This window comes from Mirounga leonina, unplaced genomic scaffold (genome assembly GCF_011800145.1).
Source record: "Mirounga leonina isolate KUSES-001 unplaced genomic scaffold, KU_Mleo_1.0 Mir_151, whole genome shotgun sequence".
Taxonomy (NCBI): Eukaryota; Metazoa; Chordata; class Mammalia; order Carnivora; family Phocidae; genus Mirounga; species Mirounga leonina.
Genome location: NW_023270377.1, coordinates 43,690,352 through 43,706,072, shown reverse-complemented (window position 1 = coordinate 43,706,072; position 15,721 = coordinate 43,690,352). Strand labels below are relative to the sequence as shown.

Sequence of the window (15,721 nt, the reverse complement as noted above, 5' to 3'; positions counted from 1 at the left end):
AGAGGCCCCCAGGAATTTAAAAAAACAAACAAAAAATATCCAAGCCAAGCACAGCCATAAGCAACAACCCACCACCCAAAGGGGGTAAGCAGCTGTAGACTGGCCAGCAGTATCTCTGACCACTCAGTATGGAAACAATTGTAGGTCAAAGAGTCAGCTCAAACCTGAACCAGAACTCCCACTCTGCCAGCCACTGCCATAGAAGGTGGAATATACTGGGAAGCTCAGTCTCCAGCTTAATAGAAAAGCCTCAACTTTGCCTCCAAGCATGAATTAAAATAACATCTCATGTGTCGGGAGAGGTGAGTTCCTAGGTTCCTACCAGAATTAAAATAATATCCCATGTGTCAGGAGAGGTGTGTTCCGAGGTTCCCATCAGCTCAACTGTATTAAACCCTAAATGTTGGGACACCTGGGTGGCTGAGTAGGTTAAGTGTCTGCCTTCAGCTCAGGTCATGATCTCAGGATCCTGGGATTGAACCCCACATCGGACTTCCTGCTCAGCAGGGAGCCTGCTTCTCCCTCTGCTGCTCCCCGTGCTTGTGCGTGCGCTCTCTCTCTGTCATATAAACAAAATCTTAAAAAAAATAAAAATAATAAAACATTAAAAAAAAATGACCCAAAGGACAGCCATTCTGCAGTATATAAAAACAAGAAGCAAAAGTATATAATATTAAAATTATGCTTCTATTAATCAGTGTTTCTGTATTCAACTTTTAAAAATAAATTATCTACTGATCTAATGACTAATCATTAATTAACCCAATTTATTATCTCAGGATTTAAAGTTACCTAAGGATTTTGGAGTTATGCATAAACTTACATGATACAGAACATAATTACCGTTGATATAAAAAGTCTGTCTGAATAATTTTTTCATTTTAGTGGACGGAAATTTACATTTTTCATAAACTTGCATTATTTTATAGCAGTAATGCTAGCTTATTTAATCAGTAAACCAATATAAGAAGCTTAAGAAATTCAGATTACCTAATCTCTTCATGAGAAGGCAAATCTAAATGTCATTAAAAAAACCACACATCTGTATTTTACTTAACATTGACAAATCATTGCAAAGACTTAATAACTGTTTTTTTCTTTCTTAAACCAAAATTATTAATCTAACCTGATTTCTCCAAAGGCTCATCTTAATTATATAAATTTATATTCTTCAATTGTATGTAAGCTAGCAGTTTTTGTAAGAAGAAATTTTTTCCTTAAAAGTCCAGCACATATTAAGTATTAGAGATTTGGGGCTTTTTTTAATTTGGGGGATTTATGCAAGGGCCCATTTATGTCTATAGACCGATCAGAACAGAAGTTCTTTAATTTAAGAGACATTATAATGGAATTTATTAATACCCTCCAGAAGTATGAAAACCTTTTACACTCAGACAGCAACATATAAAGGCTATTTTAAATTATAGTCACATGGACGCATAGAGAGCTCATAGCTTCAGTTGTACATCTCAATCACTGGTTGAAAGTACAACAGAAATACAAAAATTCACTGACCCAGAACTCAAAAATCAGTTCTCCCCCCAGTGGACACAAAGTTCTTAATTAATTTGAGCTCACAAAGGACAAACAAAAAGACCCAAAAAACTGGATTCTCTTTCATCTCTCTTCTAATAGAGACTAGATCTCCATCATCCAATAGGTATCATCAAATGGATATACCATAAAACCAAATTCCAATCATTGCTGCTAGTAATGTATAATAATTTATCAGGCATGCAAAATTAGAAACAAAAATAAAATTTTTAAAAATGAGTAAAAAAGGAAAAACAGACAGTAAACGTACTTCTATAACCATTTTTGTATTTACTCCAAGAGCCAATAAAATATATGCCTGGGCTTAAACAACCCTGAGGTGCACTTCCTTAGCCATACAATTTGGCACCATCGGTTGAGTACACATCAGCTGGCATCTCCATGGAAACTTAAGAGTTCCTATGCTGAAGTATAGGGCAGGATTGCATACACAAAATCACATCTCTCACACACAAGTGTAAGATGAACCTATGTCAAAGTTTTATTCAATCCATTAATTAATGAAGGAACAGATGTCAACACCGAACAGTTTATGAGAAACTAAGTATATACTAATAAAGAAATCATTAGAATTGCAGAGTTAGATACAAAACTGAACAATAAATCACAACCTGTGGCATTATCTGGCCCACCAGATAGAAATTATTTGCATCTCTACCACACAAAAATCTACAAGTTAACCTCTGCTCCTACAGAATTGTAAAATAGCCCAGTCAATAGAAAGTCAGGTCCAGAAAAGGAATAAAACAACACCCAGTAATCTCTTTGTTTACAAGGTTTGGATAGTTTTTCTCATAGGAGTGAGATATTGTAAATATTGCATGGAACATACTTACATTAAAAATTTATTCTTTTATCTGAAATTTATATTTAACTGGACATCCTGTATTTTATCTTTTAGCCCTAATAAGAAGTTAACAAAAATTTTAACAAGTCTGTACAATTCCGTTACCAACAATGTATCTCTTAAATCAATGGCTAGTTTCATATCCTTCCTTGCCTAGATAATTAAGTGGTATTTTTTACCCCGCTTCTATTCTTTATATTTACCACTGGAGGGCGCATATAACGCACAATCCACTGGATTCCAGGCAGTAAGGAGACCACAAAAGCGTTTCCACGTTGGATCCGCTAGGGGACCATTCGGAAACCTCTCTGATTTCACAACCAGGATCACGCGCTCACTAGGCATCTGTGCGCACGCGCACAACTCCTCCCAAGATACATCCGATTGCGCAGGCGTTCCAGTGAATGCGCAGCCGCTATTGGTAAGATTGACGGGAAAGAGAAAGGGAGAGGGTGGGGCCACGGGGAGCGCGCACGCGCTGTGGCTGAGGACTGGAAGGTACAGGGCGCAAGTGAGGGTTGGTGCAATTTGAGTTCAACGCGCTCGGTGGAGATGCCCAGCAGGGGGTCGCGGCTCGAGGACGGCGCCGGGCTGTTCTCTGCAGACCACTCGACGCTACACAAGGAGGATCTTAGCAGCAAGGTGAGTGTGGGACGAGGCGCGAAAGTCCGGACTTGGCTCCGCTCTTCACCGAAGAAGGTCCCCCGCGCCACATGGCCCAGCCTAGGCTTTGCCCTGCTGCTTTGCTCCTTTTAGTCTTAGCATTTGGCAGCTAGAGTTAAAGGGAGACCATGAAATTTACCCCAAGATTAGACCCAGCAGGTAGTGGGACAGAAGTTTGGTTGGGATCTTTTCTCCCTACTCTTTTTAAACTGTTAGAAGTACCTCCTACTCCAGATCTATTGTGGTGTTTCCCAACTCAGAAAATGCCACCACCATCCATTCACTTGTCCATGCCAATAACTTGGGAGCTATCCTTGACGTCCATCACGAAGACCTACCAGTTCTGCTTCTGAAGCTCATTTCGATAAATCCCGTTGTCACAGTGTATACACACCATCCTAAACCAGCCATCTTCATCTACCATCCGGAACCCTGCATAAGTTTCCTAACCGGTCACTCCTTCATCCATCCTTACCTTCTTCCAATCTGTTCTCCACTTTAGGCAGAGCAGTGATCCTAAAATATGTATCTGATTGTCACTGTTCTATCCAAAAAGGCGGGGGGCGGGGGGGCGGGGAGGGAGCAATGTACATCTTAACTGCCATAAGCAGACAAAACCTTTCAAAATATACTGGAGATGGGAATGGTTATAGCCTTTCAAGTATTAGATGTCCTAGATTTTACTTTAGTTCTGTCCCAAACTAACAGTGACATCTCAAGCAAGTCTCTGATCCCTCTGTATCAGTTTCCTTGTTTAAAGTAAAGTGAAATGTATACCTGCTATTTCTAAAATGAATGGGGATGCACTGTTCAAACACAGATCTGAAGGAGGTTATACAAATTTGGTCTTGGAATTCAATTCAAATCTAGCCAATTACTGCATTGACTGGAGAGACAGAAGTGTACACACCCATGGGTAGTGCATTTTCTAATCACGTATAGCCCACTCCAATTACTACCATAGCAAGCCATTTATACTGATGTATGACAGATCTCTGAGGTGTGTGAGGTAGGACAGAGATTATAAATCCTGCTTTTAGAGGTACTGATGACACAATATCATGTTCACACCGTAACTGCCTTTACTGAAAAGAGTTAGAAATTTCACTTCCACTTAGTTGTGCCTTGTGCCCTATCCTACTAATAAAAAGTGAGGTATAGTTCAACAGTGCCAGCACCATTCTACTCTTTGAAACGTAAAGAGGAATAAAGCCAAGATGGAAAGTAATACGCCTTACTGCCCCAGGTAGGGCATTTATACTGCTTACTTGTTCTGAACGTGTGGCTACACCATTCAGTACATAAATCATGAAAAGCATTGATACTTCATGACGTGCTATTAAAAAACAAAAACATAACTTAAATCATTGAAAACTGATACTACTTTTGGTGCATATTGTCTATGTTAAATAAAAGGCACAGACTTTGTTTAGTAACTGTGGCCTTTGCATGAATGCTGGTTACCAACCCCAAACCCTTATCTGGGTTCAGTGGGCTTTTTAACACCTGTCAAGTGTAATCACTGTTTCCTTTTCCAACTTTCCCCCAGCTGCACCCCCCCACACTGCTGTTCAAAAAGAATCTTTGTATTCACAGACTGCCCGTTTGGGCAACCAGTAGATTATAGCACCTTATCCCATCTCTCTAATTTTAAAAGGCCCTCAATCGAGCATACTTTGCTAGCCTCTGATTTAAGAAGTTTTTCTTTATTTCATTAGATTAAAGAACAAAAAATTGTTGTGGATGAACTATCTAACCTGAAGAAGAACAGGGTGAGTTATTAGGATAATTCTGAATTGTATGTGGGAAGGTTTGATTATATCTTATTAACTATATACTAAAGTTAAAAGAATTATATATAAGATTTATATTTACATTAAAATTTGCAAAACTTCAGCATCTTTTTTAGTTCCATTGCAAAAGTGAAAAGTGTCCAAGATTTTATACACATAGTGGATATCTATATGTTAATTATAGTTGATAATTTTTTTTTTCTCATCATCTGCAATCCCACTACCTTTGAACCAAATGATACTAATTATACAATGGTATCTTGGGTCTGTAATCACTAATGGTATTGACTTATACTTGAATTTGGTGTTTTCTTTTGAAATAAATAACCATTAAATATATTAAGAAAGGAAACTCTGCCTTAAAATGAATGTGGATAATTGTTGAAAAAACAAAAAGGATAAATTGCTTCCCCCCCCCCAAATTTTTTTACACAAATCATCCAAATTTAATGCCATGTGCATTCATGTATTCATAAACAAGCTACTGCTTTATGTGTACTTATACTGTCAAAAATTACATTTTAAAGTTCAGGAAGAAATGATTTTGAGCCCTTTAAAGCATTTGATAAGTAACAGGTTGGTTAAACATTTCTGATATTGTCCCTTTTAGAATTTAAGGCACAACTGACACAAACTTTCTAGAGGGCAAGTTGGCAGAATGTATCAAAGCCTTAAAACTATGTAGCACTTTGACCCAGTTCCATTTATAGGAATTGATATTTATGAGTCATGAGAGTGAACAAAGATTTAGTTACAAAGAACTTCATTGCAACATTGATTTATAAAGTTGGTAATACCTTAAATGTCTAAAACTTGAGGACTTATCAAATAACCTGTAATGTTCAAGGAAACTGATAGTTGATATATGCAGAGAAAATACATTTCACCTCTGTGTTAATGGTAGCAGTTTCTAGATGGTAAGATAATGGGTGACTTTTGTTTACCTGTATTTGCTAAGGTATTGTTCTGAATATATGTTATTGAAGTTCAAGAATATACAATAAAAGAGTTCAGAGTTTTGACATGTACTTTTTAGATCAAATCCTGATATTAGCCTAAATTATGTTTTGCAGAAAGTATATAGGCAGCAACAGAACAGCAACATATTCTTTCTTGCAGACCGAACAGAAATGCTTTCTGAAAGCAAAAGTAAGTTTTTTGGTATATTATATAGAAATGCATGAAAAGTCTTTTCTAGGCTTTCTGTAGAAACTCATGGTAGTGCCTAAATTATACTGTCTATATTTGAATGTTTAAATATATATCTGAAGCTTGGATGGTGGTATATCAAGTAAAATCAATGCTGTGGTTTGGGTTTTCTTCAAGGTAGCCTTCCAAAGATGAGTCCACAGTAAAAATAAAATAAAATAAAAATATATAAGTTGTGTTAGAAAGCCATAATTATTAATGTGTGCTTTAGAATTTTTGGCAGGTCTAGGTATGAGAACTGCTCTACCACTTTCTCCCTTTGTGACTTTGAATGAATAACTTTGAGCCTCCAAAGTTTTTTGGGATTTAAACAAGAGGGGTTAGCCCATAGCCCAGTGCCTGGGCCAAAATAAGCATTTGATAAACAGATTATTTTCCTAAAAGATAAACATTTGTCATTAGAAGCCTGTTGTAACACAGTGCATATACTCAGGTGGTTTGATCTTGGTAAATAGCCTATGTTGCTGTATGAATTACCAGGGAAAGGTCTAAGAATTTTCATTTTACTTAATATTTCTTCTCCCCTCCCCCACAGATATACTGGATGAACTGAAAAAAGAATACCAAGAAATAGAAAACTCAGAGAAGACCAAAATCAAGAAATAATCAACTTGATCTCACACAACAATGTGTGGCATTTGTTGTTCTGTAAGCTTTTCTGTTGAGCATTTCAGCAAAGATTTGAAAGAGGATTTACTGTATAATCTTAACCGACGGGGACCCAATAGTAGTAAACAGTTGTTAAAGTCTAGTGTTAGCTACCAGTGTTTATTTTCTGGTCATGTCCTTCACTTAAGAGGTGTTTTGACTGCCCAGCCTGTGGAAGATGAAAGGGGTGATGTGTTCCTGTGGAATGGAGAAGTCTTTAGTGGCATAAAGGTCGAAGCTGAAGAGAATGATACTCAAATAATGTTTAATTACCTTTCCTCTTGTAAGAATGAAGCTGATATTTTGTCGCTCTTCTCAGAAGTCCGAGGTCCTTGGTCTTTTATATATTACCAAGCGTCCAGTCATCATCTATGGTTTGGTAGAGATTTTTTTGGTCGCCGTAGCCTGCTTTGGCATTTTAGTAATTTGGGCAAGAGTTTCTGCCTCTCTTCAGTTGGCGTTCAGACCTCCGGAGTGGGCAGTCAGTGGCAAGAAGTTCCAGCATCTGGAATTTTCAGAATTGATCTCAAGTCTGCTTCCATTTCCAAATCTGTGGTTTTAAAATTGTACCCTTGGAAATCTGTTTCTGGGGAGAATGTTATCAAAGAATGTGTTAATAGCCTGATTCAGATTTCAGCAAACTTGCCTGCATTTGCATCAGTGGTAGCAAATGAAGCCAAACTGTATCTGAAAGAACCTGTTGTTCCTTTAAATATGACGTTACCACAAGCTCCCCTTGAGATTCCTTGCAGTAACACCGCTAGTGTCCCTCCTACAAGGGAAACACTTCAGGTCTTTCTTACTGATGGACACACAAAGGAAGTAGTTCAGCAATTCATTGATGTCCTGAGTATCGCAGTGAGGAGACGTGTCTTGTGTTTACCTAGGGATGAAAACCTGACACCAAGTGAGGCTTTGAAAATTTGTGATAGGAAAGCAAACGTTGCAATCCTGTTTTCTGGGGGTATCGATTCCATGGTTATTGCAGCCCTTGCTGACCGCCATATACCTTTAGATGAACCAATCGATCTTCTTAATGTGGCTTTCATGACTAAAGAAAAGACCCTATTAACTGGTTTTGACACAAAGAGGAAAAAACAGAAAAGTCATTGTGAAATATCTTCTGAAGAATTCTCTAAAAATAATGCTGCTGGTGGTGATGATGATGGTCCTGATAAACAATTCAGTGTACCGGATCGTATCACAGGCAGAATGGGACTAAAGGAACTACAAACTGCTAACCCTTCCCGGATTTGGAATTTCGTTGAAATTAATGTTTCTCTGGAGGAACTGCAAGAATTAAGAAGAACTCGAATATGCCACTTGGTTCAGCCCTTGGATACAGTGTTGGATGATAGCATTGGCTGTGCAGTCTGGTTTGCTTCTAGAGGAATTGGTTGGTTAGTGACCCAGGATGAAGTGAAATCCTATCAGAGCAGTGCAAAGGTAAGGCACGGCAGACACACTGTACTCAGAATTTCTGAGCCCTCATTTTCACCCTTTAAAGCTATTAGCATTTATATTGCAAGAATAGAGCATATTTTAATTGCATTTAACCTACAGTGCGATGTATAAGACAAAAATTGGGCATATTTTTACTATTTTATGACTATCCTTCTGTTTTTGTCAGAAAATGTTATTTTTGAGATGGTAACTTTTTAAGCTTTGCTTTTATTTTAGTCATTTTCTTTATCTTATGTTGGAAATACGGATTTCTTTAAACTGTTACAGGTAGTTCTTACTGGAATTGGTGCTGATGAGCAACTTGCAGGTTATTCTCGCCATCGTGTCCGCTTTCAGACACACGGAATGGAAGGATTAAATAAGGAAATTGAGATGGAACTGGGACGAATATCTTCTAGAAACCTTGGTCGTGATGACAGAGTTATCGGTGATCACGGAAAAGAAGCAAGGTAATTCTACTTACGTAAGTGCTGTGGGTAATTTGGTAGAGACACTAGACTGTAAAAGGAGATTTTTCGGTTCTTTTTCTCTGGAGACTGTTGAAATGAATAACCGTAGCAACAATACTATCTTGGCCTTATATTACAAACACCGTCCATCAGAGGGGAAGCTGGGGAGGGGTCGGGGAGCACTTGTTTTCCAGAACTCATATTCTAAGCGATGTCTTTTTGGTAATTTTCAAAGATAATAACAATGGCGTGATTGTTTTCCGTAGTACAGTGGAAAAGACTGTAAAACTGAGGTAATGGAATGCTGAGAGAAGGTATTTAAAGGGTTGGGTTTTGGGACGCCTGGGTGGCTCAGTTGGTTAAGCGACTGCCTTCAGGTCAGGTCATGATCCTGGAGTCCTGGGATCGAGTCCCGCATCGGGCTCCCTGCTCAGCAAGGAGTCTCCTTCTCCCTCTGACCCTCCCCCGTCTCATGCTCTCTCTATCTCATTCTCTCTCTCAAATAAATAAATAAAATCTTAAAAAAAAAAAAAAGAAAATATAGAAGTTCTATATCTACTAAATATAGAATATACATAATTTACATATATTACATACCACCATGTAAAAACTGTAAAATGTTTTCCTTTTGAAGGGTGTATGTATTTGAGAGAGAGAGAGAGAAATTCAGTCTTTTATTTCAGGTAGGTCAGAGAAAAGGGAATTTATTTTATTTAGTAAAAGCCGTTGATTCTAAAGGCCCCATGTGATACCCTTATGTAAAAGTGCATATGAAGAATGTTTCAAACAGCAGATACAGAATTGTGATTTAACAAATACCACGATAGTGGCTAGATCCAATATCAATTTATTATGTATTTTGGCATACATATTAGCAGTGCTCAGTTGATTAGATTATCTTATATATAAATTTGTTTTTGTAATTAATTCATTTTTACAAAATATTCCACATAACGGGCGCCTGGGTGGCTCAGTCGTTAGGCGTCTGCCTTCGGCTCAGGTCATGATCCCAGGGTCCTGGGATCGAGTCCCACATCGGGTTCCCTGCTCGGCAGGAAGCCCGCTTCTCCCTCTCCCACTCCCCCTGCTTGTGTTCCTTCTCTCGCTATCTCTCTGTCAAATAAAATCTAAAAAAACAAAAACAACAACAACAAAAAAACAAAATATTCCGCATAATGAATGCCTTTACCCTTTCCAGTCTCTCTACATGAGCTAGAATAAAATGTAATAAAACAAACACTACTGTAACAGTACTGCATTTAAAGAATTGGAGGGAGAGTTTTAAAGTATTTTAAACAAAACCCAGAATTTTGTAGGAAATTAGGGAAGCCAAAGGGCAGAAAATTATTTTTTTTAAATAAAACAGTACTTTGTTCTGTTAATACCATTTGCCTCCATTTAAATGGCTTAAAGGTAATCAAACAATTTTTTTTTAAAGATTTATTTATTTCAGAGAGAGTGTGCACGCATCCACACAGGCACACACGGGGGGAGGGGAGAGAAGCCTCAAGCAGACTCCCCGCTGAGCACGGAGCCTGATGCGGGGCTCAATCCCACAACTGACCATGAAATCATGACCTGAGCCAAAACCAAGGATCAGACACTTAACGGACTGTGCCACCCAGGCACCCCAATTTTTTTTTTTAAAGATTTATTTATTTCAGAGAGAGAGAGAGAGAGTATGCAGGAGTGCGAACAGGGGGAAGGACAGAGGGAGAGGGGAAGCAGACTCTCTGCTGAGCACAGAGCCCCACTGGGGCTCTGTCTCCTGACTGGGAGAGCATGACCTGAGCTGAAACCAAGAGTCAGACACTCAACTGACTAAGCCACCCAGGCGCTCTAAACAATTTTGATAACCATAAAATTTTACCATAAGTAAATGTTTCACAAGTTCAGGATTATAGAGCCCTTCTGTATTGATTTCATACCTCTAAAGTTCATTTACTTTTGACATGATAAAGAGACACAGATTGAATAATTGAGTCAAGACTGTACTTGTGGGGCACTGGGTGGCTCAGTCAGTTAAGCATTTGCCTGTAGCTCAGGTCATGATCCCAGGGTCCTGGGATCGCATCCCACATCGGGCTCCCTGCTCAGCGGGGAGTCAGCTTGTCTTTCTCCGTCCCCACTCCCCCACTCTGCCCCCCATTCGGGCTCTCTCTCAAAGAAATAAATAGAACCTTAAAAAAAAAAAAAAAAAACTGTACCTGTTTTCCAAGGCATCCCCAAAGAAACCTTGTGAAACAATTTGAGATTATTTCTAACCGTAGGCCTAATTTATTTATTTTTTGAGGCAAAATTTATTTTGTAGCATATTATTAAAATTAGTCATATGAAATATTTGCCTATGTGATTAAATTTTAGCTGTAAAATTGTGTAAATAACCAGAATATTTTTAATTGAGAAAAACAGTGCCATCAAAAATTAATTTGATGCTATAAATTTTAACATTGAATAAAGTGTAAAAAATAATCATAACACATTGGTTTTATTTTTTTTTATAGTGGTTATATTTATCTTTATTTTAGATTTCCTTTCCTGGATGAAAATGTCGTCTCCTTTCTAAATTCCCTACCGGTTTGGGAAAAGGCAAACCTGACTTTCCCCCGTGGAATTGGTGAAAAACTAATTTTGCGTCTTGCAGCATTGGAACTTGGCTTAACAACCTCTGCTCTTCTGCCAAAACGGGCCATGCAGTTTGGATCCAGAATTGCAAAAATGGAAAAGAGTAATGAAAAGGCATCTGATAAATGTGAAAGGCTCCAAGTCATTTCCTTAGAAAAGCTTTCTATTGAAAAGGAGATTAAAACGTAATTCTTCACAATGTAACAATATTTACTGAATAATGATTATGTAAAAATAAAACACTGCTGCTCTATTATTATATAATGTGGTATTAAGGTTCATTACATGAATTTTTACTTAGCTATATAACTTAATATAACCAATTTAGTCAAATTAACCCTGGAGAAAAAGAGATAATACTTGAAAGAACAACTTGGATGTTTAAAGCTGTGATACTAACATTACTTTGAGCTCTTACATGGTAATGTCCCACCACCAACACTAAAAGAAGAAAGCAGGTTTTACCGACCCTTCTCTTGGTAGCTACACGCAGAAATAACTCAGTTTCTTGTTGTTAGGAGCCTGGCTGAAACAGGGCTGTTTGACAGATGAGAGAACTACAGTTTAGAGAAGCTAAACAGTTTGCTTGAGGTTCACACTCCTGAGCAACACTTGTTACTTCTGTTACATCTCTTTAGGCAGCTAATTTTCCCACTCAGAGCTTCTGATGATTTTAAGCGTCCTCCTGTCCCCAAAATCTCTAGCCTCTCTCCTTGCCTCATTCTCAGCTCATGACCTGGGCTTTTCACAGAGAATCAGTCATCAGGACAAGAAATGCCTACACTTTCCAACACCAGAACTTCTTTTTTTTGTTTGTTTTTTTAAGATTTTATTTATTTATTTGACAAACACAGCGAAAGGGGGAACACAAGCAGGGGGAGTGGGAGAGGGAAAAGCAGGCTTCCCGCCGAGCTGGGAGCCCTACGTGGGCCTCTATCCCAGGACCCTGGGATCATGCCCTGAGCCAAAGGCAGACGTAATGACGAGCCACCCAGGCACCCTCCAACAACTGTCAAAAGGCTGTGTCTCCACCTGTTCTCTGTATCCCAACCCTTCTTGCCTTATAGGAATCTTACATTCCTCTCTCCTGTATCTTCAGCCTCTTTGTAAGATCCTTCCTATCATCATTTAGTATTCTGGTCTAACCAATTTAGAATGCACATACCTGGTTCTGTATCTTCCTCTGCTTATCATCTCTTGCCTCCCATCCACACTCACCCTCTGCACCTTTATGTCTCAACTCCACTCTGGCCTGACATCCACCCACATTAGTCAGCTGTGACAACCATACCAAGGTCACTGGGGTCTATCCCCAATTAGGACTGACACCCTTTCTGGACATGGACATACTTTGATTCTTTTATTTATTTATTTTTATTTTTTATTTTTTTTAAAGATTTATTTATTTGACAGAGATACAGTGAGAGGGAACACAAGCAGGGGGGAGTGGGAGAGGGAGAAGCAGGCTTCCCGCTGAGCAGGGAGTCGGATGCAGTGCTCCATCCCAGGACCCCGGGATCATGACCTGAGCCGAAGGCAGACGATTAACGCCTGAGCCACCCAGGCGCCCCATACTTTGATTCTTTTAATCTTGATGGGAAAGCAGTTTTAGGATACTGACAAACAGAAATCTGTCAGAGACTTTCACATGCTCTGAATTTATCCTCTGGGAAATGTAATGTTCAAACCATATTTAGATACTAACTTTAATAGCTTTCATCCTTTTACCTGAGGGCAGACAACTTCAAGTATCTATGTGGTCCCAAACACCAAATTGACATTCCTCCTATCAGGAATAAACTAAGAGGTTTGCCTAGCAGCCTAGATTTGAATATAATAACTTTTATAGTGACAATATAGTTCAATACTAAAAACATCTATCATTTATATAGTGATGATTATGTGGCAGGTGCTACTTTATGAGCTTTGCATGTATTAATCCAACTGAACTTCTGTAGGGAATTTCCAGGTCATCTGCTCCAGCATTTTGTTTTGTCCCCAGAGAGCCTAATTCTTTAGAACCTTCTTACTACTTAATTCCATAAACTCTGGGATGAAGTTCTGTGTTAGTCCTTAAAATAATTTTCCCAAGATTTGAGACACTTAAATCATCTGGTACTGAGCAAAAAACATGTCAGTAGAAGAATCTATATAGATTGTTCATAAGTGCAAACATGCAAATCTGTTAAAGAAGCAGTGACGTTTTTACATCCCTGCCCTGGAACAGCAATCATAAAATTTTTTTTTTTTAAGATTTTATTTATTTATTTGAGAGAGAGAATGAGAGAGAGTATGAGAGGGAAGAGGGTCAGAGGGAGAAGCAGACTCCCCGCCGAGCAGGGGCCCTAACCACTTTCTTTTTTAAACACCACCCACATTCAATGTTGCCACCTCATTATTTCTCAGATCCATCCACAGCCCTGCATCTCCACTGCCACACACTCTAGCCTGTACCTAGCATCTACTGCCACCAACCTAGCCCAAACCTTTAGAATAAAACTCAAAATCATTAACTCAGCAACCTGGGTGATTAGGCCCTCACCTGCCTCTATGGCCTAATTTTGTGCCCATCGTCTTTCTAGTTCTTTAGGCAAGGTTTTGTTTGGTTTCTCAAAAAATTCAACTTTCTTCTCAACTGGATTCTTCATCACCTGTTGTTACCCATCCCTGGAAAGCTATTTCTCCAGCTCTGCTTGGATAGCCCTTTGTCATCTTCCAGGCTCAGTTTAAAATATCACTTCCTCCGGGCAGCCTTTCCCAGCCCCTGGTCTCCGTTTGATTTCTTTCGTGTGCTGTCATTACATCTCATATTTATCACCCTGTTTAAATATAATTGTATGACTATCTGTGTAACTATAAGCCCCTTGAGCTAATGTGTCTGTCCTGTTCTCCAGGGTCTCCAGGTTCCGGGACATGGTGCTTGGCTCATAATAAGCGTTCGATAAATATTTGCTGAGTGGAAGAATAATGATGCAGGTGGGGTTCCAACTCAGGAACATGGCGCCTTCACCTCTGCCACTCTGGATTTGCGTTTTCCTAGAGGAAAATCGTGAAAGTGAAAAGTGACGGGGAAGCACAGCGCTCAGAGCATGAGGCGGGATTGAGGGGAGGGGAGGGGAGGGGCTGGGACACGTCTCGGAAAATTCAGCAGGGCCAAGCGAGCGCCACGCCGGCCGAAGCACTGCCCGCGGACGCACAGGGGCGCCCCCTTGCGGCGCGGCCGAGCTGTCCTCGCCCGAGGACCAAGGGCTTCCGCGCGCGCGGGTTCCGGCCAGAGGCGGAGGGCTCCCAGGAGGGCCGCGCCATCGCGCGGGGCGAGCGGGCCTTCCCGGCGGTCGCTGCAGGAGAGTCCCTCTCAGATCCTACCTGCAGAGGCTCCCCCTTGCCCTTGCCCACCAGGGCCTCCTGAAGGTGAGAAGCCATTCAGGGCGACGGCTGTCCCCGGCTGCCACGAATATTCTGGGGACCAGAGTGGACGCAGCTTCCTTCTCCTGGACAAGAAAACAATCATTCCAAAGTAGGTTTCTTCCCTTCCCTGTCCTTTCCCCTCTTTCGTGTCCATGTGGGCGTAGGTCTTGGACCAGACCTGGGTTGGTTCCGATTCTTTAGGTGTGAAACCATAGGCACGTTCTGTAACCTTCCTAGTCTCCATCTCTGCGTCTACACAGCGGGGATACCAAGTCCTACCTCGAAGAGTTGGCTTCTTCAAGCGTCCTGTCCGAACTAGCAGCATCAGCATCACCTCTAACTTTTCTTTTTTTTTTTTTTTTTAAAGATTTTATTTATTTATTTTAGAGAGAGAGAATGAGAGACAGAGAGCATGAGAGGGAGGAGGGTCAGAGGGAGAAGCAGACTCCCTGCCGAGCAGGGAGCCCGATGCGGGACTCGATCCAGGGACTCCAGGATCATGACCTGAGCCGAAGGCAGTCGCTTAACCAACTGAGCCACCCAGGTGCCCCACCTCTAACTTTTCTGAAATGCAAATTACCCAGCTCACCCCAACAGACTGAATCAGAAACTCTTAAGCAGGGTCCATCAATGTTTTAACAAGCTCTAGGCGGTTTCGATGCAGGGCAAATGTTAAGAATCACTGTATGAGAGGCGCCAATTAAATGAAATAAGTAAAATATTATGTATAAAGAGCTGGGCAAATAGTAGACGCCCAAAAAATAGTGGTTATGATCATTTTTATTCCAAGAACAGCAAGGTATTTAGTTACATAGAAACAGAAAGTTAAATAGGCTCTTCTTGTTCCTTTTCTTTTAAGCAGGTCTTTATTTTCTTGCTTTAAAAAAACTAAAAACAAAATAAACATATACAAAAAGGCTTCTCCAACAAAAAAGAATAGGTATGCAACAGTACCTTCTCTATAAACATTTCTTTTTGACATACTTCTTAGTATCTTTTGACTTTTGAAAAGCAGAACATGATTAATGTTTAAAGATTTCACTTTTTAAATTGTTTTAATT

At 39.8% G+C, this 15,721-nt stretch overlaps 3 protein-coding genes across 3 annotated transcripts in view; all 3 read left to right on the top strand.

Annotated features, from left to right (window-relative positions):
- Positions 1-2,872: 2,872 nt before the first annotated feature.
- Positions 2,873-6,944, top strand: ASDURF (ASNSD1 upstream reading frame). Its single transcript, XM_035007547.1, has 4 exons — positions 2,873-3,043; positions 4,783-4,836; positions 5,931-6,006; positions 6,602-6,944. The coding sequence occupies exons 1-4, from the start codon at positions 2,954-2,956 to the stop codon at positions 6,670-6,672; spliced, it is 291 nt and encodes a 96-aa protein (XP_034863438.1). The 5' UTR covers positions 2,873-2,953; the 3' UTR covers positions 6,673-6,944.
- Positions 6,656-14,255, top strand: ASNSD1 (asparagine synthetase domain containing 1). Its single transcript, XM_035007543.1, has 4 exons — positions 6,656-8,160; positions 8,446-8,627; positions 11,156-11,437; positions 14,147-14,255. The coding sequence occupies exons 1-4, from the start codon at positions 6,694-6,696 to the stop codon at positions 14,181-14,183; spliced, it is 1,968 nt and encodes a 655-aa protein (XP_034863434.1). The 5' UTR covers positions 6,656-6,693; the 3' UTR covers positions 14,184-14,255.
- Positions 14,256-14,347: 92 nt separating this feature from the next.
- ANKAR (ankyrin and armadillo repeat containing) overlaps positions 14,348-15,721 on the top strand; it is a 71,983-nt gene continuing 70,609 nt past the window's right edge. The window contains exon 1 of the mRNA XM_035007548.1: positions 14,348-14,769. The gene's annotated coding sequence lies outside the window, so the exon portion shown is untranslated. The remainder of the gene's footprint in view (positions 14,770-15,721) is intronic.